This window comes from Falco peregrinus, chromosome 11 (assembly GCF_023634155.1).
Source record: "Falco peregrinus isolate bFalPer1 chromosome 11, bFalPer1.pri, whole genome shotgun sequence".
Lineage (NCBI taxonomy): Eukaryota > Metazoa > Chordata > Aves > Falconiformes > Falconidae > Falco > Falco peregrinus.
The window spans coordinates 432592-457622 of NC_073731.1; the positions used below are offsets into that span (position 1 = coordinate 432592).

Sequence of the window (25031 nt, forward strand, 5' to 3'; positions counted from 1 at the left end):
GAGCAGAGGGGGAGGAACCCTCCCTCGACCACACACTCCTCTGGGGACTTGTTCTGTGAGGCTTGTCTTTCTCCTTGTGTGCTTGTGCGAGTGATCGCTGAGATAACCAAAAGCATGTTCAGTAGCATTCTACTTACATCCCTGAGGAGAAAGGGTTTTCTTGGCTCACTGTCTGGCAATAAAAATAACTCCTTCTGCCAGACCATCACAGCCCCACTTTTCTCACCACTTTTTTAGTTGCAGAATTGTTGGTTGGATGATTTAATTCTTGCATTTTTTACAGATAAAGAAAAAAGTGGTTTCATCTTCTTATTGAAAGCAGTTATGTGCTAGAGCTGGTTTGCCATCAGCCTTTATGTCATGGTCACAGCACATGAATTCCTTTGCTGCATTGGTAAAAGCGCTGAAACTTGTTAAGACATTGATCCTGGTTAAGAATGACCCTTTTTTTTTTTTTTTAAGTGCTTTAATGGGAAAGATTCTGTTGCCTATTTAAATAAAGATCCCTGCAGCATGGGGCCTGTATGAGTCTTAACACTGAAACCTGGACTGCTGGAAATAAGCTCAGGCAGCTTCTGCGCCAGCAGCATGGAGAGCAGGCTGGAGTAGCAGAGGCAGTTAAAGCCTGGATGCGGCAGGTTCCCACCTATGCAGAAAGCCTTTCATGAGGCAGGGGGATAGAAAATTGCACTTTGGCCTTTGTATCTTTTTCAATGGTGGAGCATTAACTTGACCTTACAAAGGCATAATGGCTCGATTTCTGCCAGGTGACTCCCATACTGCTGTGTGTAATAACAGTCATCTAGCCAATACTCAGCACTGTTTCTCCCATACAGGAAGGCACTATTTTCTTCTTTTAAAAGAACTGATTTTCTAAATTGCACTGGGGTTGCTTTTTGAGATCTCTGCCAACTCTGACCAACTGATGATTGGGCTCACTGAATATAATTATTTTAAATGAGGCCTAAAGCCCAGGTCCACCTGGCCTGACATGCTTTAGGCAAGAGAATTTTGAGCTGGGCTGCCCTCGTATTTTGTTAGGGGAAAGATAATCATCTCCATTGGCCGATTCAGATCTTAGGTGGGTTGTGCTGGCTTTTGGAAGTGGTTCTGTCTCTTCTCTGGTGCTGAGGCTCCCAGCTTAGTGTGTGCTGGGGACATGTCCTAGATGAAATTATTTATTTGTGGGTGGAGGCTTTGGATCAGTCATTTGCAATATTTGTCAATATGCTAATGAAGTAGAATGGTGGTATCAGGGCCTATCAATGGCAGAGCTTTAGGACATACCTGATCTCTTTTTTTGTAGGGTGGAAGATTATGACGATCTCATGCCAATCTGGACACATCAGAGTGAGACTCTGAAAGAAACCTACAGTGAATATTTCCTTGCTGATCTCATAGAATGTCAAGATGAAGAAAATCAGGCTGTTGTTTGTGAGGTCAGTCTGCCATGAGCTCTGGATTTTTCTAATCATAACATTAGTGATGTCATATGTGAGCGGCAGCTCATGCTGCAGCTCAGCAAATAAAATGAACAAACTCACTTTTGGAAGGTAGAATTCATGACCTGCACACTCACAGTGCCTTCCGCCACCTATTTTATGTCTCTTCTGTCTTTGGGAGTGATATCTCTTGTTAAGTAAGTGAAACAGCAATCCCCACTAATTATGTAGATTCTTTTCAAGTGATTGAACAGACCATCTTGGAAGAAATCATGTTGCCATTTTAGGCATTTGCATTATGGATGACCAATTTTCATTCCCAGTGAAAATTAATACTGCATGTGAAAACTAGTAGCCAGTAATACTTTCACAGTTAAAAATGCTGTAGATATTTTCCACCTCCTGGCTCAGGCAGTCAGTTTTTTGCCGAACTGAAGACAGAAACCCAGGAATTAATTTAAATAAGAAAGAGGTGGTAATAGTTATCCTGCTGAAAATTCCTGTTAGAGTTTTCATGTGTTAGTAATAGTGCGTGGTATTGTAAGCTGATAGGCAACATAACCTACTTAATTCCAGAAGTCTGCTTTCTATATTAAATGATTTTATAAAACCGTAACATGTAATCACTACCATTGGAAGCCAAATGGGAAACAATAAACCATTAGTGTAATAGCACATTACAAACAGCTATCTTTATAAATAATACATTTCAATTGTACGTTTATAGCTCAGTATACCAGCAAAAGGTGTTTCAGGCCCTCATAGTTTACACTTGCCGCTGCTGCTGCAGATTGGAAAGACACCTCCATGCGAACCAAGATAGATGTCAATTTTCCCTGCAGAGAATGAAGCTGGCAACCTCTTTTTGCACATATGGTAGATGGATTGGTTAATCAGTCTCTGCTGAGCCTTGGGCCTAAAATTGCATGGCAGCCAGACAACTGCAGCGACCCGGCTTTTGTTCAGTTACGCAAACAAGGCAAACAAACAATCACCTGTTGTTTGAGGGGGGGAAAAAATTAAACTTTTTTTTTTATTTTTGTTGAATTGCTGATGGCCTTATAAAACAGCTATACAAATCCAGCCGCTGAGTTTTCATTATGTTTACAAAGGAGGCTTTCATAATGTGTATTAAAGGAAAATAAAAATTTTGATTATGTGTGTTTCACCAGAAAGTTGCATATAGTACTAAAAGTTGAAGAGCTTCCTTCTAGACTCAGCTTAAAGCCAGAAAACATGTAGCATACCAGTTCTCATTTTTTTTAGGGTATATTTCTTTCTGAAGACTGCAACTGTCTGGAAACTTTTAGTCATACTCAAATAGAGAATAACTTGTCATTTCAGCATTGTAGTGAGCTTGTAATTTTCACGCTTGCCAGGGCATTTTATTATCTTTTTTTAAAGAGTAGTTCTTAGATTTATTTTTTTTACAACTTGAAAATATATAGTGCTGATAATTGCTGTAAATTTTATTTGCAAAACAGTGTCCAGTAATTAGTTAACCATTATGGCTAACTAAATCCAGATTTTACTCCAGCTGCACTTTAAGTTAAGGAAAAATTATACCTTTTTGGAGGTATGTAGTTAAAAGGTATATGCTTTTTATTTACTATAACAGATGCTTTATTGAATCAATAGGTCATTATTTGGTCCATATGTACAATCCTAATGCTCTCACAAGTACAGCTAACAGAAGTATTGTAACATCTAATATAGAAGTCCTAATACACATTATGAGAAGAAAAAAAATAATCTTTAACTTCTGCTGGAATGGTTCCTATATTATGCACAGCCAGAGATAGAGCACTGTAACTTCTATGTTTCATAAATTTCTGTTTGATTTTTTTGTCCTGACCTAAAGTAACATGCTCAACTTTTACATCACTTTTATATTTCAGGATGGTGGCACTGCAGTAGGATTCATGAGCGTATGTTCTCAAGTAAATGTTTCCCTGTTTCAAGAGTGTTTTGATTTGGGGCCTTTCCACGGACTGTGTAAACCACATCCTGAAGATATCCTCAAAATGCCACAGAAGCCAAGCATTCAAGAAGGTACCTGTATTCTAAAATGCTAGGTGATTCAAGGTGCATTTATTTCTAGCTTCTGAGTAGGTTTTGCAAAAGGATGGCAGAGGATAGAGGTTTACTAGCAAGAAAACACAATTAATGTATGTGTTTTGGAGATCGTTGCCTGGTGTTTTTTAATTCAGGAGAGAAATTTTGATAGCCCTGGTCTCTGATTCAGAAGTGGTTGTAGTACATGAGGAACTGCTCTATAGCAGGTATGGGATAAACCTAGGTTTCAAGTTCTGGAAAGCTAAAGCATCAGGTATATTTTCTATCTGTTATTTGCAGATGTGCTAATAATTCAAGACTTAATTTTGAAATCTGGTTCTAATGTCCATCAGTAGTGAAGCAGCTGGTTAACTGTGGCTGTTATGTTGTCCCGTTCACTTGTGGCGTGTTACTTCCTTGAGGTCCACTTCTGCCCTCTTTGCTTACTGTGTGCTGTCTTGTAGGTTAAAAAATTTGGGGATATCAGGGACTGTCTATTCTGTTTTTATATTGGGCATGATATAACAGCACCTCTACAAACCACCTTACTGCAAATGATAAAAAACAGTAACATGAATATGTCACCTGATTGTGGAACAGAAGTGTGGTGTAAATGGTTTACAGCTGTCATATTTATTTTTCAGTGTCAAAGGGCTTTTTGTGCAGGGGGGAAACATTTTGCTATCTACTAATTATCAGTAACAGAATTATAAAAATTACCATTACGTTGTTATGTATCTGCTTGTCTGAACACAAAGCAGCAGGCAAAAAAGGCAACTAGGGAGCTACAGAGCAGTCACCAGCTGGTACCTCATTGCTGACAAGTCACCAAACAGAAAAGGGAAAGCAAAAAAGTCTTTATAGCTGCTCCTGTGGATTTCCCTTCCCCTGCAAAGAAGCATCTTGCAAATAAGAGCTGAAGTAAGCCAGCTATCTCCTCCTGTATCATTCTGTGCTCCTGGAGCATTATTTCAAAATAGGTGACAGACATATGTGGAAACTTGAGACTGAGGGAGGAAAAAAGAAAGATCACTCATGGTAGTCTCTTTGAAAACTAGTTGGAATGCAGTCCTGGGCAGCCTGCTGTAGGTTACCCTGCTTGAGCAGAGGGCTCAGATGAGATGAACTCCTGTGGTCCCTTCCAATCTTAACCATTCTGTGACCATTACCTGGTTCTGGTAAAACCCTTAGACACTTCTGTGTGCTTTCCTTGTCCAGGGGCTGCAAGCTGTAGGCCCATACTTTGTGGCAAATTCTGTGATGCTAAGCCCTTTCTTAATAGGTGTGGTTATAGGTTTTAACAGTACTGCTGTTACACATTTTTTTTTTGACATTTAGGAAACCTGAGATTTGTTCTAAATGTGAAAACAGCGTAAACAACTATTCAGGTTCTATTGACTGTCATCAATCTAGCATCTGAGTGCTTTTCAGAAATTTATTTAGCAGCATAGTTAGCAGTCTCGTGTTTATCTGTCTCTTTTCCTCTTTTTAAAAGCTATGTTAGTTTTGATGGTTGATACTAGTTTGCAATCCTGTTATGTTTTCTTCAGGCAAGGTATTTAAAAGGTATTGGAATGACAGGGGCAGCTCTGGGGAAAGAGAATTGTTCGTGGGCTTTTTCAGATAGCATGAGTAGAAATCACTGATGGTCTGGGATACCTGAGAAGAAATTTGAGTATGTAAGCTAAGAGCCTGACTCTTGATATTATTCCTAGAGAAAGGGCTACTAGAAATTTCATAGTAAAATTAGAGTTAGCTCATGGCTATGCACTGCTTGGGAATATTAATTCTGTTATTAGTGAATAAGAATTAAAGTTATTGTAGTTTTGCATGTTTTCAAATATAAACAAACAATTAACGCTTTAAGAAGTGTTGCTTGTCCTGAAACATAAGTTATTTATACCTGCCCAGCATGGCCAAGAAGAGGCAGATGAAACTAAAGACTCTGGTAGCTGAATTCAAAGAATGGAGAAAGAAAAGAAGGGGAAAAAAAATCAAATGTATGCTATTTTTTACTCTAGTTTCTAATAGCACTTCAATAAGGCCTTAGCTTGTCACAAGTTACAGAAATTTGTTATGGTTTATTGAAAATACATGCTGTATATGATAGATATTTGATAAACAGCTTTTCTTTTTACTGCTTATTACACATCTGACTTAGGACTAAACAAAAAATTCACATTTTTTGAGCAGTTTGAATGAAAAGCCCTTTCCATCTGAATGATCTGGGTTTCATTATTGCATGCGATGTAACTCAAAATTCATTTCAGTATTCATTCATGAAAACTTCTAGGAAAAGCAGTAATGTTCGTTTCTTCTTTCTTTTTTTTTTTTTTTTTAATTAAGAAAGGGAATAAAAAAGCCCAGTTTTAATAAAGTTTACAGCAAAAGAACCCCAACCAACTCATAAGCACAGTTCCTCTCCTCTCTGACTTTTGCTTTTTACAATAACATGTAACTTGAAAAGGTAATTACCTTGTTTGGTTTGTTTTGGGTTTTTCTGGTAAACGTAGAGCCCATATAAGAGTTGCATGCTGGTAGTCCATCGTTAAGCCTTTCCAATATAAGGGCTAACCTGTATCCTTGAAATTTATTACAGTGTCAGTCACGTATAGTTTATGTTTGATTACGTTGCATAACACATGCACGATTATATAAACACTGTTTTAACAATTGCATCATTTCTGCAGGCTACTGTACTAGAAATTTCGTGCCAAACTGGCCCTTGATGTGAAGGTTCACTAGAAGCCTTACATCAACAGAGGCTGTGGACTTTCTTTTAAGGAATTCGAAGGCTGAGAATTTAAAATGCAAGTTGCATTACTTTGTAGAGTAATTCATGTTGCCTCTTTAAAAAAATAACAAAGGTATTTTTTCAAGCTCTTTAGCTTGTGAGTGCAGACCACAGGTTGATACTGTTTTTCCTTTCAAAATGTAATACTGAATAATAATGAAAGACTACAAAAATCTGTCTTTAACACAATATTGATATGCCACTTACATTTCAGGGTAATTACAGTAATTTGGTTGTTACTCTATATGGTGTCATGAATTAGTAGCTAGAAAACATGATGCAGTGGGAATGATTCAAGTGCTTTTCATCAGGCTTCATGGTGAACTGCCTTCTTGATCCTGCTGACTGTTACCTCTGCTAACGACCCAGCAATCACTGAATTATTTTAATTTTCTCTTTGTGCGTGTTCCTTACTTCTAATGCAACAATATGTACTTCCCAGTCACTTGTGTGCAACATATATGTAAATAGTGATGCAGTTACATTTGACAGTAGTGGATGGTGGAGCCATTAAGGGATTTCATTTTAGTATAAAGTCAGAAACAACATATCAATATTTACATGACAACAAGAGACTTGTACTAATTAACTTCTGACACCTGCAAGGCTGTTTATCATGAGAAATGTAGCTGGGTTAATCAAGATGACATATGATCACTTCTGTGAAGTCTCACATCTGTGATACCCCTGGAGAAACCATGATTTCTAACCCCTGTGTTCCTTCTTGCCCTGCACATTGCGTCTGCATTCTTTTCTGGTAACAGAGAAACAGATTTTCAGATAACAGATATTTAAAAATGCTTTTGGCTAAAGCATTTCAAACCTTTGAGGTATTTCTTGAAAAAAAAATATAAAATCTCATTACTGTATGAAGAAATGCTTATGTTGGTGAATATAGCTTAGATAGGTTTCCCCAAAGTAAAGTTCAGAGAGGAGTGAAGACTTCTGTTGTGTTGGGTTTTCTGAGTTTGTTTTTTTCCTCCTGGAAACGTGGACTTCCATGTTGCTGGAGCTTTCAAATGCAGGGGCATCCTGGCCTGATGTGTTTTCTGCCGAAGTAATACTACACCTCGAGTTTAGTAGTTAAAATTTATTTTCAGTCTTTATTTTTACATGTAAAACCAAACTGTGAACGTATCTGTAAATTTAGGGAAGTGACAATTTAAGGAGTGGAACTACTGTACTGAGTGGTACAGGGGCTAAAAATAGGGCAGCTAAAACTTTGCTGTAGTAATTTTGGTGGTTATTTAGAGCAATATGTAAGATTCACTAGTATGTCAGTGTTTCTCTTCCAAGTTGAAGACTAAAATAATTTTGGTCCATAACATTAACTTTAAATGTCACGTTGATGATGTATTACTGGATGATCTCTCATTCTGAATGCCCTCACCTTCCACTGACTTTAAAGAAATTAACCCATCACCATACATATTTAGGAACTGCTTTCCCCAGAGGGTGTAACATCTGGGCTGGTGATTGCCTGCTTTCTAGCAAGCATGGTGATGTTATAAAAGTTCATAGTTTGTTCTGTTGTGCTCATGTCAGGTGTCAGTGGAGTTCTGTAGAGTTGTGTGTGTATAAAGCTGCTAAAATCTATCTTAAAAAATAGCTAGGTAATTGAAATCAAACATAATTCATCTATGTTCCAAATTGTCTTTAGATGTTTTTATTATGGTTTCTTAATATTTTAAATATCCACTGTGGATTTAGCTCTGGCAAGGGGATTGAATAGAAAAAAAAAAAAAAGTGCCATTTAAATAAACTCCCTAACATATAAATGCTTTAATTGCCTTAAGCACTTGACTAGAGGTACTGTGTGTATACATGTATATTAGAAAAAAAATATATCTTGCATCATATATGATGCATCACAGCAGTCAGTGTTTAAATATTTATTCATTAGATGGCTACAAGTAATTCATCCTATCATCTTAGTTACCTGTTTTCCCACAAAAATATTATTACTCAGGTTGGAGTGTTACTCAGATGAGAATATTACTATAGTGTTACCGAGGATGGTAGGATGATCTGTCAGGCAGATTTAAACTTGGTTTCTGTTAGTTTGATTGCAAAGTGCCTTTCCTTTTCATGGAGCTTTTTTATTCTTTTTTATGCTGCTGCTGTCTAAAAGCTTACCAAAGCCAGTGGTCACTACTACTGTGGGTATTGTGTGCTTCAACAGGTGTCTTTTTTTGGCTAAACAATCTTGTGCATGCACACATACACACACGCAAAATTGCAATGGTTGACAGAGAGCTTTGAAGCAGTTACTTCAGCATCCAAACAAAGCAGCAGAGGAGAGAAATTCTTAGATCAGAGGAAAAGGAGGAAACAGACAAACAGACAAAGATTGATGGAAGAGCAGCCACCTTTTATAAGTAGCAAAATGGTGTTTAGAGAGCTAGTTAGTTTTAGCAGCTGAGAAGCTGAGAAGATTTAAATCCCTGTTTCTTGTTTCTGCTTGCACCGGTAAGTAAGTGTTCTGGCTTGACTAGGATTTGTTCTAAATTTCCGTTCTTTTAGAATTACTCTGAGAATCAAGAGCCCTTGTTCATTTTTGTGAAAAACAAGTTGGCAACAGGCACAGGATTTAAGATACCAGTTAATACAGTGACTCGTATTTTTCTCTTCAAATAGGGTAAACATATATTGTTTATTACATGTATTATATTACATATAACACACAAGTTAGGAATTGCTTCCAAACTGTGTCTTGCTCACTCGATTATTTTGCAACCAATTCTCTGTTGGTTTTTTTTGCTTTGGAATCAAATAGTCTAATGAAGTTCTAGCCCAGTAATGGTAGGAGGGTCTGTTTTAACTGTGGTTGTTAAAAATAAGTAAAACCTTGCAGTAGTCTGGCACACTCTAGTTATTGCTGTGATTCTGCAGGTTAAGCTTGCATTTTTAAGCCTGATGCATTTATTCTTTTTCATTACTCAGATAAATATAAAAGCAACCAAACTAGTGAAGAAACAAAGTCTGTTTCATCTCAAAACTTTGACCATGTTCAAGATCAGGATGCAGCTGTGCAGGTAATAGCACTGTACACAGCAATGCTGATAACTTTAAAAGCTAGTATAAGGCAAAAGTGGAGGCTACTAGGAAAAGCAATGCTTTTTTCCACTTCTGCACTGTCCTCTGCATGGGCCCATACTTACATCTGCTCCTGTGCGTAGATCAGGAGCTGCTTTAGCTAGGATCTGGATGGAGGGGGAGAGTTAATAATTGGATGAGTTTTCCCATCCAGTTCCATGCGAACAGCCAGACAGCATAGGGGTGGGAATACAGTGGCACTGACAGGAGGAAAGGGTGGGGGCCTGCTTGTGCGGTCTGCTGCTGAGTAAAGGCACGTGGAAGCACTGGTTTGAATGGGCTTCTCTGCAGATGTGGAGAAAGCATTCCTGTAACAGACAGGGTAAGAGTCATCTTACTCTGAAGATCTGTGAGTCCTGAGATTTTGACTTGGCTGTTACTGAGCTAAAAGTCTGCTACTGACTAAAAGCTACAAAAGCTGAAAAGCAGCAATATAGGTTGTAAAAGCTAAATGGCACATGTTCTGTCTGTGCCTCTTCTGTTGAGTGAAGCTCAACTTGATAAAAGACCATCACTATGAAATCTATTGGTGGGGCATAAATCAGCAGAGAATTTATCCAAAGAAGTTTTAAATGGTTGCATCTGTCTTTTAGTTTCTCTCTTAGTACTGTATCAGAGCTACTCTGGTTCTCTTCCTGTTATTGTTCATTTCCGTTTCCGTAATATTCTTTACATTGATCCCCTTTTCTTTAAGGTAACTTTGGCATCTTTTCAGCATACATCTGGAAACAATTTTTTTTTTTATATAGAAACATTTCTGAAAGATATTTTATTGCCTCACAAGGGGACTGTAATGGTAACTATTCGTTTGTGACTGTATTGCTCTTCAGCAAGAATGTATACATTTGTAAAGGCCATTTTTATCTAGTGTTTCAGCAACAGATAGATATCACATTACAAACCCTTCCTTGAACTTCTGTGTCTGTCAGAATGTGACAGGCATAAAGTACATCTCTATGTGTCTGCTTGGAATGCTACAAGATAGGAATGATGCAAGACCTCCTTTTCATTAAAAAACGAAAATAGTTTCTGAAATGTTTTAAGTGATCACTTGTCTATTATTATTGCAGAAGGATGGAGCTGTTACTGTTTCCCATACTGAACTGTCATTAGATGATGTCAAAGATTTCAAAGCCCCAGCAACACTTCTTGAGACTGAAGAAGGTACTTTTCATCCAGTGTACGGAGGAGCTTCAAATGCTTTCTGTATCCGTCTGTTTTGTATTGATGAAAAGCATGAAACTAGGTAAGCATGGATTAATAGTTACTGCTTTCCCAATCTTAATAACAATTTTCAATGCTACGTTTTTAGGACAAATCTGACAGTGACAGCACCTGCTGCAGTTAAGTTGGATTTTTTTACGACCTCTTTTTGTCCATTTCTTTTACCTTCATCAATAACTTACTGAAATTTCCAACCTCTAGCTGCAAATTCCCATCTCTCATAGGACTGTGGGGACAATAAGTTAAATATTTTTTTGGAAAAGTGCTAATCGAAATTGTGGAAGAAGGCCACTTCTTCCTCTAAACAAACATTATTCCAAAGCTGACAAACTGTGACAAGAGTGAGATGTTACAGTACTGGTCATCTAATATCATGGAGCAATAAAGCTGGTTTTAACTCTGCAGTTAAATGTTCTCGTTTCTAAATACTCGGTCTCCCGTCACTGAGATAATTGATTCTGTTTTCTGGAATCCACTACAGCAGGGGGAAGACAAAGGCTTTTTATCTTAAAATGATTGCTGCTGCTGACCTTGGGCTCTTAGATAGAGTAGAACAGATCTATACATGTAGTTTAGACCTTTTTTTTCCCCAAAATCTCTCTGCACTGTTGAAGAGTGAACCTATACTGAACCACATCAACAAAGCCCTTCCAGGAACATTGGCCCTATCTCATTATAATTGAGCGCTGCTCTTGTTATTAGATCCTAGAAAGAAAAATAAAACGTGTAGATGGAAGGAGGCTGAGCACACCCAAGATCTTCCATACTTTACATAAACGTAATTTCTAGAGACACAAAGTATTAGTAGCAAGGACTTTTTAGATGACGAGTTTGACAACTATTTAAAAAAACGTTTTTCTACTTGTAGTAGTAGTCATTGGTGACTGACAACTTCTGAACTTACCTCCTTCAAGGAAATTTAGGAATAAACTTCATTAAGAAGAAAAGCAGAACTTGGAAACTAATTCTATTTATTAAGCTGTTCCTTGATTAAGGAGAGGGCCTATCAAAGGGATTAAACACTGAATCTGCTACAAATGCAAATACCCTGAGTTACTAAAGCAAAGCTAACACATAGCCTTCTTAGTACATAGTTACTGAGTCATATAGCTCAGACAAGTTAGGAAGAGAGAGAAATGCAGTGCTAGAAGTCTGTGGTATACTTGGAAACACTGATCAACGTACATGCGATAGAACAATCGCACTGCAGGGAGTCCATTCCGGAACAGTTAATTTACAAACTAGTCTAAAATAAAATTCAAGGAAAATAATTATTTGAGAAGAAAATAACTATTTTAAAATAACACTGAGCTCAAGGACTTGTTCTAAAATGACTCCATTATACTGAAATAGCAATTCAAAGCAGTGTTCTATACCAATGCTGGGGTATAATCTCTCTGTAGACTAGTTGAGTTCTTTGCTTTTAGTATCCTGCTTAGGATAAGCACTTTTTTGCCCCCTTCTGACATTCTGTTCTTTGTATGTACCATTGTTGTTTCTGTTCAAGATACTCTGACCGTGTTTATTGTTCAGTGCTGCAGTACCATTCTTTCTTTCCCTGGAGATATCTCTGGAACAGTTTGGTTTCCAAGATGGTTATCTGTGGAGAAGATAGGGGAGGTCTTCAGAAAGGAATGCTAAGATTAACTCATGCAGGATCCTCTTCTCAGAGCTGAGGAATCTGTAGATCTTGGTGTTTTCAAGTATATTACTTGTATGCTTCACTAGCTTGCATTTACTTGATCCACCTGTTTGTAATGGAAACATTAGACAAGTAAATATGTTGAAAGGCTGGCACGAGGTAATCCTGAGTATATCTCGGAATCTTGTCCTGAAGGAGTTACTGCTGACCTTGCACAGCATGTTTCCAGAAATAGTAGCGTTATTGAAGTGTAGGTATGATTGCATCTTGGCCTTCAAGGGATGTTTACTACTGGAGAACGTGTGTTACCCAGTAAAGTTGCTAAATGTTTCCATCTTTTATATCTAGAGTTGTTACGTGGCTTTTTAGCACATTGACCATGAAATGCAAAGCAACTAAATTGCTAGCTTACTGCAGGTATTTGATAACTTTTTAAGCCCCCTGAAAAATCTCCTACCTCCATTCTTTTGTTCCTTGCTGCCAAGAAGGTACTGGATACCAGAGAATAAAAAATTACATTGCAATAGCATTTTCCTTTCCCCCATTTAGCTATTAACAAGTCATTTATTATATAGGTGAACATATAATACCCCAATCCAGAGCTGTATTTACAAGGGTGTTTTTAAGATTTCATTCAAATTAGAAATTATTTCTCTTTTCATTCAGTAATATTATTGGTGAAGTAATTAAAGGGAACTTAATTACAGGTCTGGAGGGAGGAAGGGGTTTATCAACATTTTTAGGTAATATATGTCTGTATTGAATTTCTTCAAAAGACACATTTTATACAGTGGAAAAATATTTTATAAAGCTTCAGTGCAACTCTGTTTGGGTTTAGAGCTCTCTGATGTCCTCACGCATAAAAGAAACAGGAAGAATTTGTTAGATTTCTCATGGTTTTTTAGACTCAACTGTCACATTTCACGTTTCACTGTCACCATGGAAAAGAGAGTGGAATTACTCTAAACCGGTAGGTGAGAAGTGCAAAGAAGTGTTCAAAAACAATTTCAAAGTATTGATGTTCCTGTTAGTCTGATAAAGTACGTTGGATAGGCTTACCAAGTGGATAGTGACAGAACTCTTGGTACTGGCTGAAAATATTGTGGAACATAGCAACAACTGTTTGTAACCTCAATTAATGTTTGCTATATACTAATGCTGCTCTGACAGTCCATGAGTAGCTTCTGAAAAATGTTGGAGTCAACAGCATGGGAGTAAATTATATATTTTTTTCCTTTTGATGAAGAGCCGAATGTTTTGATGATATTTCAAACATTTGGGTTATTCTTGTTAATGGTCATGCTTTAGGCACTAAAAGTCAACACTGCTGTGCAGCATGCAACATCTGCAATTGAATAATGCTGAATTGTCTGATAAGCACTGTGAATCAATGTTCCTTGCACTTAGAGGGATGTAAATACCAAAATGTATAGGATCTGTCTGATATGTGCTTTATTTAACAATGTTTACTCTTGGTTGCAGATCACTGGACTTTTTGCACTATGTTTTCAAGCTTTTTCCAGTATGTATATTTAATTTTTTAAAGTTTTACGCATGACGGGACAGTAGTGCATTTGTCAGCCAGAGCATTTAGATATGATGCCCAACTAAGTCAGTGACTCACAGGAGTATGCTATGGCTAGTTACCCTGGGCTGGGTTACCCAGAGGGGTTTGACTCCTCTCTTTGGCTGCTTTTGGACTTTATATATTGCATACATAAATCCTTTGTTTATATTCCATAGGGACTTTTCTGAAGTACAGATTTAGAAAGCAAATGTTTCAAACACCTTTAAAATGATGTATAGATCCAGACAGTACCTAAATTAAAATAATATCAGGGAAAATGCATTAAAGTAGGTGGAGTTAAAGCCTAGAAAACAGCAGTATTAAGGAAATCTGTAGCACTAACAGTGCCACTGAAGGTTTATGTTTAGGTCAAAAGTAACGTGTGGCAAATAAGAATGTGAATTCATAGTGCAGTAGCTATTTCACAGTAATGCCCTCTGTGATCAATCCTTATCTGAGGTAGCAAAGTCCCCTTTCTGAGACATTTTTAATACACACTGCAATGTGTTGTAAATTCACACTACAAATTACTGCATGGTAGCATCCCTTAGAGACAGTCCTGCTGACTAGAGATACAGACTTGGCCCTAAATGTCAGCATGTTCAGACAGGCTGCTTACCACCAAAGAAGGTTCCCATAGAAAGTGAACAGAGAACACTTCAAATCTCATAAGTAATTTATCCATCCAACAATGCACCTGTCACTCCTTGAAACAAAATGTCATGACGGAATCACAGGTGTAGTAAGAAAAATTAATCACATAGTGTGATTAAAGAGAAGAAGAGACACGAGATTCTAATAATATCTTTCTACTGAAAAAATGTTATAGAATAATTGGCCAGAGTAAACCAATTAATTATCTTCTAGATCCATGCCACTTGGGAGTCTCTCAGCATGTATCATGCTCCATGAAGTGTCTTCCTGAATTTTCAGGATTCTTCAATATCCCTGTGTGTAATGAGATTATTTTAAAATATGTATTGAATAAAAAGGGATGGGAGAGACTCTGATGGAATGGAGCGCTTGAACAGTTTGAGTGGGTAAAAGTTATTTGTGGCATGCCGTTTTATCTCCATAGGATGCTGTCTTTCATCTGAGAGCATTCAGTTGAGATTCCTGCACTCCTTTGCACCTCTGCGACCTTTACAGCACAGGGCTTTAGACAATTACATTGACTGCCAATACAGTGTGTCTTTGTATGCACACACACCTTGTAGCACATAAATGCCAGCAGTGCCAAATTTGGGACAAGCTGGACATCACAGTGCATATACAAACTTGAGTTCATCAAGTCTGTTGTGCCTGCAGTGCAAAGTCAAGCAGTGCATACACACTGGCTCGGGATTTTAGGGCATGCTGTTCTAGTTGATCATCTCACTGGGCTGCAAACAGGCAAAAGATCCCAGTCAGACATGCACTGTCCTGAAATTTTACTGCAGAATAGTGAGGTAGAAAAAAAGACCTTCTAAGGGAAAAGGTTAGCCCTAAAGGTGTGGTGTTCCTACTAGGCAGCTGGACTAGATGATCATTGTAGGCCCTTTCCAACTGAAATACTCTATTCTACTGAGGAAGAAAAGGGAGAAGGGTATAGTGTGTTAAAAAAGGATCATTAGTGAATATCAGGATATTAACTCCATAAGTCTTGACTATGGGAGCTGAAAGACCTGTTTCTGTGAGCCAACTTAATGTTGAGCTCATTAGCTCCTATGTGCTGCCCAGGCATCAAGCTATCTTGGGAGAGCAATACTTGGAGTGTATGTACTTTGTAAGCACTGCATTCAGTTTCTCTGCTTTCTGTCCACTCTAGTCAGAAGCTTTTGTGCAAAGCTTATGCCGAGATCACTAAGAGCCTTTATTGTCTGCAAATATTTTTCAGGATAAAGACTTCTGTGTCGTCCTTGTGCCACATCATGTACCAGAGTTCCAGCTGATCCAGAGTTTTGTTCGGGTTGTCCCTTTCTGTACTTCCAGACTTGGTCATGAGCTTTATGTGTTCCACCGTGCAGGATTGCTCAAGTGAGTCATGTGCCTCTTGACAACAAATGATGTATTTTGAACTGCTTCTGTGGAACATACTTGCATCATTCAACCTAGCGCCAGATGGGTATTCCTTTGTTATCTCAGACTAAGCTGGTATTCTGCACGATATGGCACAACATCTTGCAAAAATGGTAGCTTGAACCCTCAAAACAGTATAGTTGAAGAGCACAGAACTGTGCCTGGGGCAGTTAGAAACAAAGCTAAATAACTTTGTCTTCAGCAGCATTGCTGCAGGTGTCTTGCTTCCTGTTCTGGAGTGAATCCTAAACCTACTCAAATGTATTGCCACACAGCACTATACTAGACAATGTAGAAATAGCCTTATATTTTTCAGTGAAATAAAGTAGTTAGTGACATGATTTTTAATGGGGGGAAAAAAAAGGTAAACATGTAAAAGCAAGCACTCTTCTGACTGCCAACATTATATATATTTTCTTTTAAGTAAAACCAAATTGCAATGAGTGGATTCATTTAAAATTTGTATATAGACTGCTAACTTAATAAACAATGGGCAATTAGCTGCTTCAAGTTACCTCACTGTGGACCAAGGCTGATAGAGAAACACGGTGCAGTGTTTGCCCTTTGGACTTGGGTCAGGTTGTGTAACACTGATAATTGAAAGCCTGGTGTAGATTTAATTCCTGGAAACATAACATAACTCTCTAGAGAGAAATGCAGTAATGCATTTCTGGAACATGCAGAACACAGCAGTAACCTCATTCTTGAGTACCTATTTTATGTAATTTATCTCTTACTTCTTTTTTTGAATCATTTATTTCATACCTTCCAATTTCTGTGAGACACTGAATACTTCTCTAGTCTGAAATACTGGTGAATTGGAACACGAAACCTCTCTTGCTATGACTTCTGTTACGTGGTATGAATTTTCCAATGCTTTGGTTGTATAACACACCTCTACTGGCCCAAACACCAAGCTTGAATTATGGTGCAGTTAGAGATTATTTTTTAATTATTATTATTGGTCTTAATGTAGCTAAATACTGCATGTTTTCAGAGAAATACTTCTGTTTTAATTGCATACTTAATCACCTTTTGGGTTGTATACAAATAGCTCGTGCAGGAGCTGGCCAGCTACTGTTGGACCTGTGTAGAAGCTTTTTTACCGTGGGATGAAATTCGGCTTCTGTGTACTCCGTAAGAATCCAGCTGGCTGAAGAGAAAGCCACTGGAGTAATTCCTGTTAATCTCAGCCACAGCTGTTCAGTAATTCACCAGTAGGACTGGTAGTCATATGTCCTCTTGCGATACTGGTCAAAATTAAACTTATCAGGGTTTTTAAAAACACTTTTACAATTCTGATTAAATTGTGCATATTCCAAATGATACCACCCCTTCTATGAAAACAGAATAATGTCATTAGTAGCATTTTCCAGTCCTCCTTGTGGCTGTGCAGGGGAGTAAGGAAAAAATAGCCTTCCATTGAGGTTCAGGATCAGAAAAGCTATGGAAGAAACCCGATGAAGCTTTTGGAAAAACTTCTGAAGAACAAAAAACTAAGTGCACAACAGCAGATACTCTCTTAGATAAAACCAAAATACAAAGAAGTAAAAGATCAATACATTGTACTTGTACCAAGGGCTTTTGAAAGGCATGTGAGTGAAAAGGAAGTCATAGAAAATGGAATAGAAGAAAAACAGGGGTAAGAAGATGGGAATATGAAGACATGAAAGGGCAAAATCAGAAGAGGCACAGGCACAAAATGATATACTGATTAGTAGAGGTTGTAAAAGGACTAAGAAAAAGTGTTAAGTACACAAAAAGCAAGAGTGCAGCAAATGGAAGTATAGGTCTGCTACTTAACAGTGAAGGAGAAAAAAATAACAGATGACAAGGCATAGGCTGAAATGCTTAATGGATACTTTCCCTCAATTTTCACTAAAAAGCATAATAATAATAATAGCGTCCTGGTCTCTGAGCAGTCAAAGGAATTGGGCATCTAGAATGAGTTAATTCATTGCTGGAAGAGAAATGAGCACAGACCTTGGATAGTCCTTCTTACTATTTAATTCACACTGGATCTGGTGGTTTTGTTTATTTATTTATTTAAGTTACAAATTTTTTTGCATATTCTGGTTTTTATTACATTAAAAATGTAGTTCATTATTGGCACAAGTGCCTCCACTTGGACATGGGTGGGGAGAAAAACTCAAATGCTGGGCTCAGTGGAGTGGCAGGAAGATAGCACGCTTGCGGGTTGCAGAGTGAACCATATTGCTAGTCTTGCTGACCATCATCCTCATCACTTGGTTGATCTTGCAATTAACTGGAAATGTGTTAAATGTGAAAGCTAAGCTGATGCTGACTTAGAAGTTCAGGATTAGTTTGTAATTTAGTAATCAAATGTATGCTTTTGAACACTCAAATAATCAAGTTGAAAATGATCAATGAGATTGAGCTTTGAAATTTCCCTTAATGTATCAGGTATTTGTGTTAAGGTACTAGTGCTATTCATTATACCATGTTCCACAAAATCAGTCTCAATGTGACTGTGACTTAGGCTGAGGAATAGCACATACAAGTTTAAATTGAAGGCAAGAACAACAGGAATGGAAGTTATACTATATGAATGGCAAGTTTAACTGGGTGGAAGAACTTAGTTCTTGGAAATTAAGTTGTAATTCAGTTCCTTGAACAGCACTCTGTAAGTCTGTATTATACAAGCCTTGTTTAACCAGGAAGGGTTGATGCCTTTAACAGACAATATGAGGGAGTTCCTTAGCTGCTATACACTCTCCTTTGAAGTAATTTTTTAAAATAATTAGCGGCTGGGAAGATGTTTTATAACAGAGTGTGTAAACTAGTTAAGCGCCAGGATATCCTTGTCTGTAGCTAACGTGTTACTGGCTGTATATATTGCACAGAGACCTTCACAGCATACCACTGTTGTGTGATTACTAATTGGCAATCTTATGTTTATCAGAGGCATTTTGTTCATGTAAGTTTATCCTCATGTATTACTATTCAAAGAAAAGAGGCCTAGCACAAATGTTAGTAATTTGTTCTTGTTGGAGAAATTTATGTTACTGCCTTTCTTTTGTGCCATATCCAAGGATGACAGTTGGCTCTTTTCTTCCCCCCCCCCCCCCCATCTCCTTTTTTCTTTTTTTTCTTACCTTTCTGTGTTTGTTTTTTCTTTTTTCCCCATGTATGTCAGTGTGCAGTTATGGATTCTACTTTCATTTTTAAAGATTCTTTGCCTTCTTTCTCTGCTGGCTCTTTTTCCGTTCAAAGATTAGGTGATATCTGTCATAGCTAGTGCTTTGTGGGAATGGGCTGTAGGTGCAGAAGGACTGAATGATTAGTAGCATTTAAAGCCGCATTCTTCAGTTGTCTCAGGTAGATGTGTGATCTCTTATCACACAATAAGTTAATATGGATTTCAAACAATAGTCATATAGTAATCAATCTCACCTTCTAAAAGACAGGTTTGGTGCTTGTGGAAAGGCATGTCTTAAGCGTGGGAATTGTCTTTAATTTGTCACAGAGTTAACTTTTACTCTTTTTTTCTTTTTTCTTTTTTTTTTTTTTTTAATAGGTCATTTAATGTAAGAAGGGCAACAACCAATGACCTACTTGGTGTCAAGATGCTTGTTAAAACCCTTAGATTGAATGAAAGTATATTGAATGACTTGAAGATATTTATTCTGGCTCGCAGGGATCCAGTGAGTATTTCTTGCAAATAAATGTACAAGAGAATGGATAAATACTAGTGAAAACATCCAGAATTTGTTACATTACTCTAAACTAGTATACTACATATAGAGAGTATATAGGTACTCAAGTCAGTACCAACAGTCAGTATAGGGTGTATCTAACCTGTGGCCTTATACCAACTACCCTCTTCTTTGGAGACTCCTCAAATGCAGGGACAGAAGCAGGCTGGATGCATTTTTTGGCCACCCACAGCCCAATTAGCATTGCTGCTTTTTCTTGCATGCACATTTGGTTCTGTGATGAACATGTGTTTTGTCACATATGGGGGCCTCTTTCTTCTTCCCATAATATGGCCAGACAGACACTCATCAGTTAGTAGGGAACATCTGCATTTTTGTTGTGTGATGGAAAATTCTGCATAGCCAAAAAGACAAACACTGCCATTACGAATCATATAGCTGTAGGGAAATCCATTTTATGTAACTAAATATCTGTTCTAATTAATATTCTTCCCTAAGATCAGAACTTCACACAGGACTAAATTAGTGACTGAGCTCATAGCTCTCCTGCAGCAGCTAGATCCTAACTGAAACTTTAGTCCAGTAGAATTCTGCATGGTCGAGTCCAGCCACATACACTGCTTAAACATTACGCCTTGAGTTAAGGAAGAGTGGTTAAACTGAGATGGTGTATAGAATGTGTACTGGGAGGAAAATATTTTAACTGTGATCATGTGGTGAAATACACAGTTACAATTAAAAATAAAGATTACTAATGAAATAGGAAATGTGCATATGTTGCTTTTGCCTTGCAGGATGGGATTCCAGTACAGGCTTTCATAGCAGAAGTTTTGGATCAAATAGTTGGCATTTCTGTCATTAGAGATGAAATGGTAAATTCTATTTCTGTGTTGTATGAAAACTGTAATGCTTAGCCCTTAACACTAAAGGCTGAGTTTCGTGCTTGCCACTATACGTGTATCTAACAGAAAGGATATGTAAAAGATGCTGCTTCTTTACACTTTCTTTCTGTCTTTCCTATGTAGACTGTATTAATTCCCTTCTCATAGATGATTGACACACAGATGAAAAAAAAATCATCCTGTTATTTGCAAGAAGCTGATGATGTGTTCTGAAAGTATGCATCTTACACCTCTTTTTGCTGCTTTAGCACAAGCCATTCTGTCTCCTAAATATGTCTATAATCACCTATTTTGCTCCCTAATTTCTGAAGTCAACAAGCAGTTTTGCCATGTGTACTCCGAAGAGTAGTAGTTGTCCTTCTAGACTGGCTTTTTTTCCCCTCCCACGGTAGATTCTGAGTGATAATGAATCACACACTTAACTTCAAAACAAATAAAAAGCACATGCCCTAATGGAGTACAAAAAGAGACAGTGTTGCACATTACTCTTGAAAAGTAAACATTCTTTAAGCATTAGTTGTGTGGTATTCTGCTGTCTGACCAGGCAGATTTTAGATTGTTCAGCAGTTGTAATGTTCAGTTTTTAAAATAGTCACTTCTGTTTTCAAAAATAGCTCTTAATTATATTAAGAGCATTGAGATAAGAGGATATAGTGATTTCTCTTGAGTGTATAAATGTGCAGAAATCTCAGCTTATCACTTCAACATGGAAGACTTGTTGGAGGGCACTTCTTAACACAGCTCTTCTCTGTAGAATTCCCCATTTTCAGTGTAAGTTTTGTGCGGGGATGGTCTAGGCTTCTTCTCTGTGTTGGAAGTTGGCAACACAGAAGGTGGGGTTTTTTTGTTTGTTTGTTTTTTCCCCTCCATTAACGTCTATTAACCTGTATCAGACATTGTTGTGAAAGGGTCAAATATGCATTCCCTGTAAATAAAGGTGAGCAAGCTGCAAGAATAGATTTTGATACAATGAAAAGATTTTCAAGAAAAATATGTTCAGTCAGCGTGCTTTAATTGAGAACAACTCTCAAAGGCACTTAATTTCAGTGTTCAAATTTAGTTCCTTAATTGATAGAAAGCAATTCATTGGCACTTGCTAAGACATAGTAAATGTAGCTGTTTCATCACTGCTGATTTCCAAGTTCTTTTCCAGGATATTGAGTATATTCAATCACACTACAACATGGAAGATTTTATTAATTTTAATCACCACCAGCAAGAGGAACATGGACATCTTTGCCACTTTGTCTTAAATCCTATATTTCATCACTATACAAAACACTTTCTAAAGGAGATTCTTCGCTTGGCCCACAAATCTTCTCTTTACTATCCTATTTATCCACAGTATGTGGAAGGCAAGGTAAGGAGAAAGTTATTTGTATTTCTTATATTAAATATTGTCGCACTTACTTTATTTTTCTGTTTGCTTCTGTGAGTGACTGTAAACAGAGATTTTGTTAGCAACCTGCAGCAAACTTTGTTTTCTTCTTGCATGATATAATCTGTACTCATAGACATAGCTGTTGCAGAGTTAATCTGTAGTGTGCTCAGTAGTGCATGTGAATCCAGACTTACCAGGTATCTTCAGGAAGCGTGTGAAGGAGCCAAAATTTGAAGTGTACTTGGCCTTGGGTCTTTGCCTAGTCTTTGAAGAGAGAGAAGCTCTTCCTAGGGGGTGGCTCCTTCTGATCTGAGTCACTCTTTGCAAATGTATATTTCTCAATTGAATTTAGAGAACCCTAGGGTGACTGTTCTCTAAATGTAGTTAGATGTCTTTTAAGTTAAACACATCAGTATGTTGCCGTGGGAGCAGCACATTAGAGGAGCAATTTGTTTGCTACCTCCTCACTTGTTTCTGAGAGAAGTATATGTGCTTTTTACCCACGTAAACATGTATTGGTATTGTCTTGTGTATTGTCAGACTCTTCCATAAGTGTGCTGTGGTACTAATAGTCAAGATTCTGCCTTTTCCTGTCTGTTCCCAATAGATCGGTTCTAGGATGAAGTAGCAAGCATCCGCTATTCCCACATTTGCTGAAGTTAGGACCCTGTGTAGAGTTCTAAGATGTGGTTTGGGTTTCTTGTTTTGAACAGCTGATACACCTTTGTCACTTGCAAATCAGTTACCAATCAGGTTTTAAATGACGGGTTATAAAGCACATATTGTATCTTTAACAATTATTTCTATTTCCTGTTGTAGTTAATAATAGAACCAGATCAAGTTGTGCTGTTCCACATACTGCCATTCAGATGCATTAATTATTTCAGTAAATTCACGACAAAGTGCTAGGCAGAGAGGAAAAAAGGAATTATGTCACTGGACATAATGTAGCATGAATAAATGCAAGGGGATAATATTAAAAACACATCCAGGTGGTTTATAAGAATTCAAAAGTGATTTAGATACTCTAGATGGTGTTTCATCAAAAGTCAGTGGGACCCAGACACCTCACTGTCACTGAAAATGTGACGTGTCTGCAAGTGCTACAGGAAAACCATAAGAACCTAATCCTGTGTGAGAAAGTCCATTTCAGAGAAGAACGTAATTTGTAGAAGCAAAATAAAAGATTCTTTCAAAAATACTCATATATGTGTCTTGTCATTGGTCTCATGTCAGAAGAGGGAACACAAGGTAAAATCGTCAAACATGTGAACTCATTGATGCGTAGCCATCTAAAGCTACTATCTGGCCCAGCCTAATCTCCTAGGCTCCTGCCAGCATTAATGGAGAAACACACAGTGCATCCAGAGGGCATTTCATCCAGCGCTCATAACTGCCTACCTTGGGACAGAAAGAATTGCCCTCTGGAGATGCTCACCTTGCTGACTCTGGTTGGGTGTCTGCATGGCTAGCTCAACTAAGCACCTAGCTTTTAGATGGTGACTGAGATGAATTCTGTCCTCAGTGACTTGGGTGTTTTTGAAATCGCCACAGTTTTTAACATAGGATTTTTGACAGGTTAGACATAGGTACATTTTTCAGAAGGGTGCTTTTTCCTATACACTTTTGTGGACTTTTATTAAGTATTCTCTTGAGGAAGCAATGTCCTTGCATAGCATTAGGTTCTCAGGTTCTTAAGAGGCACTTAAAAAAATGCAGTTTAATGGCAGTGGATGGAAGAGAAAAATTAAATTTTACTGATGATTCCAGTTTGGTCTATTTCCAGGCTACAGTGTTCCTTTAAGTTACTTTAGTTTATCATTGCTTTCTAATAAATGGTAAATGTGATGTTTTACTCAGTTCTCAAGGTAGTAACATCAAGTTTTTTCATTGTTTGTGGATGGAATGGTACTTCAGTGTAATTTAGTTTGCGTTAATGTTCATTCTCTATTTCCTGTAATTCTCTTACTTATTTATTCCCCTTTCATGTCATAAATTATGACAGAGCTAGTCATGCTGTAATAAATGGAATACAGCTATTTCTAATGTTCCACGCTATTTGCATTAGCATTAGGATTTTTGTTCAAGTTTATGCCAGTTTATTAACATTTATCACTTGAATGAAATTGACATTTTAGTCGGTATAGAATTTCTATATAAATTCATAACCATTCTTTGCCAAACAAGCAAAGGTTAGCAGTAAGCAGATAACATAGCTTAATGAGGTCAAATCAAGCTGATTCATGATCACTATGGAGAAAAATATCCTCCTGGGGAAAATACTTGTGCTGAAAAATCCCATAAACCAAACCACTTGTTTATCTGTCATTCCCACAGAGATAGTAATGTAATTACTCTCATAATTATCTTCATTAGTGTCAGGAATTATCTGCAATTCATTCCTCTGCTCTGAGTATGTTTGTTTATTTGCTGATTTTTCTCTCAGATCTAGCCAACAGAGCTAAGAATTTTGTATTTGCAAAGCCATACAACAGACATCTGTGATGCACTGTTCTGACATTCTCTCTGCTGAGATATAGATCGCTGTCTTTCAGTTTCAGAATCCCTGTGCCCATTCCCTGACATCTGCCCTTCATTACATGGTTCCCGTGCGACCAAGACGACAGATTGTCTATCCTCTGGAAGAGCTTGGCATAAACGCTCCATCAGAGCAGGTCTCCAAGGATCAGGTGGGTAACAGAAGCAGCACCAGGCAAGAGGCATAGTGCCAGCTAATGCAGGGTTTGGCAGATGGGATGGCATTACCATCTTGGTGTTGATAGGTTGCTTCTTAATTACATTGAACATGGTATCCATACTCTTACAGTCCCAGCTTTGCTTCTGGACAAGAATTGCTTCTTCTAAGCTTGAATTTCAAACACATTATAAAGAGCAATCACTGAGCTATAACATCTACATGCTAAATGCTTACATTCTAAGAGTATTTTTTCATGTCATTACTTTCAAACTCCCAACATGCTTCAAATGCTCTGACTTACCGGGAAGAATGGCTAAACAGTTCAGTTTATTTAGGTATTATATTCTGCAGGTGGAAAAAAGACAATGTCATGCTGCTGACTATTTCTGGAGAAATTGCTTAAGTAAATTTTAGTTTTCAGTCCCAAAGTCAGGTTTCTTCCATGCACAAGATAAGCTCAAAGAACTCTTCAAAATATCAGGAATGATGTAACAG

The 25031-nt window shown here is 37.6% G+C and overlaps 1 protein-coding gene across 6 annotated transcripts in view; it reads left to right on the forward strand.

The window, feature by feature from the left end:
- The window catches only part of CFAP61 (cilia and flagella associated protein 61), a 118590-nt gene that overhangs the window by 14169 nt on the left and 79390 nt on the right, over positions 1–25031 (forward strand). For 4 of the 6 annotated variants that reach the window (XM_055816551.1, XM_055816548.1, XM_055816549.1 and 1 more), the window contains 10 exons: positions 1307–1439; positions 3341–3494; positions 9235–9326; positions 10458–10633; positions 13736–13775; positions 15697–15836; positions 19417–19543; positions 20350–20427; positions 21611–21817; positions 24394–24528. In XM_055816551.1, the coding sequence (XP_055672526.1) occupies positions 1307–1439; positions 3341–3494; positions 9235–9326; positions 10458–10633; positions 13736–13775; positions 15697–15836; positions 19417–19543; positions 20350–20427; positions 21611–21817; positions 24394–24528 (1282 nt within the window). Of the gene's footprint in view, positions 1–1306; positions 1440–3340; positions 3495–9234; positions 9327–10457; positions 10634–13735; positions 13776–15696; positions 15837–19416; positions 19544–20349; positions 20428–21610; positions 21818–24393; positions 24529–25031 lie in introns of those variants that run through there. The other 2 variants (XM_055816553.1, XM_055816550.1) reach the window with 2 other exon arrangements.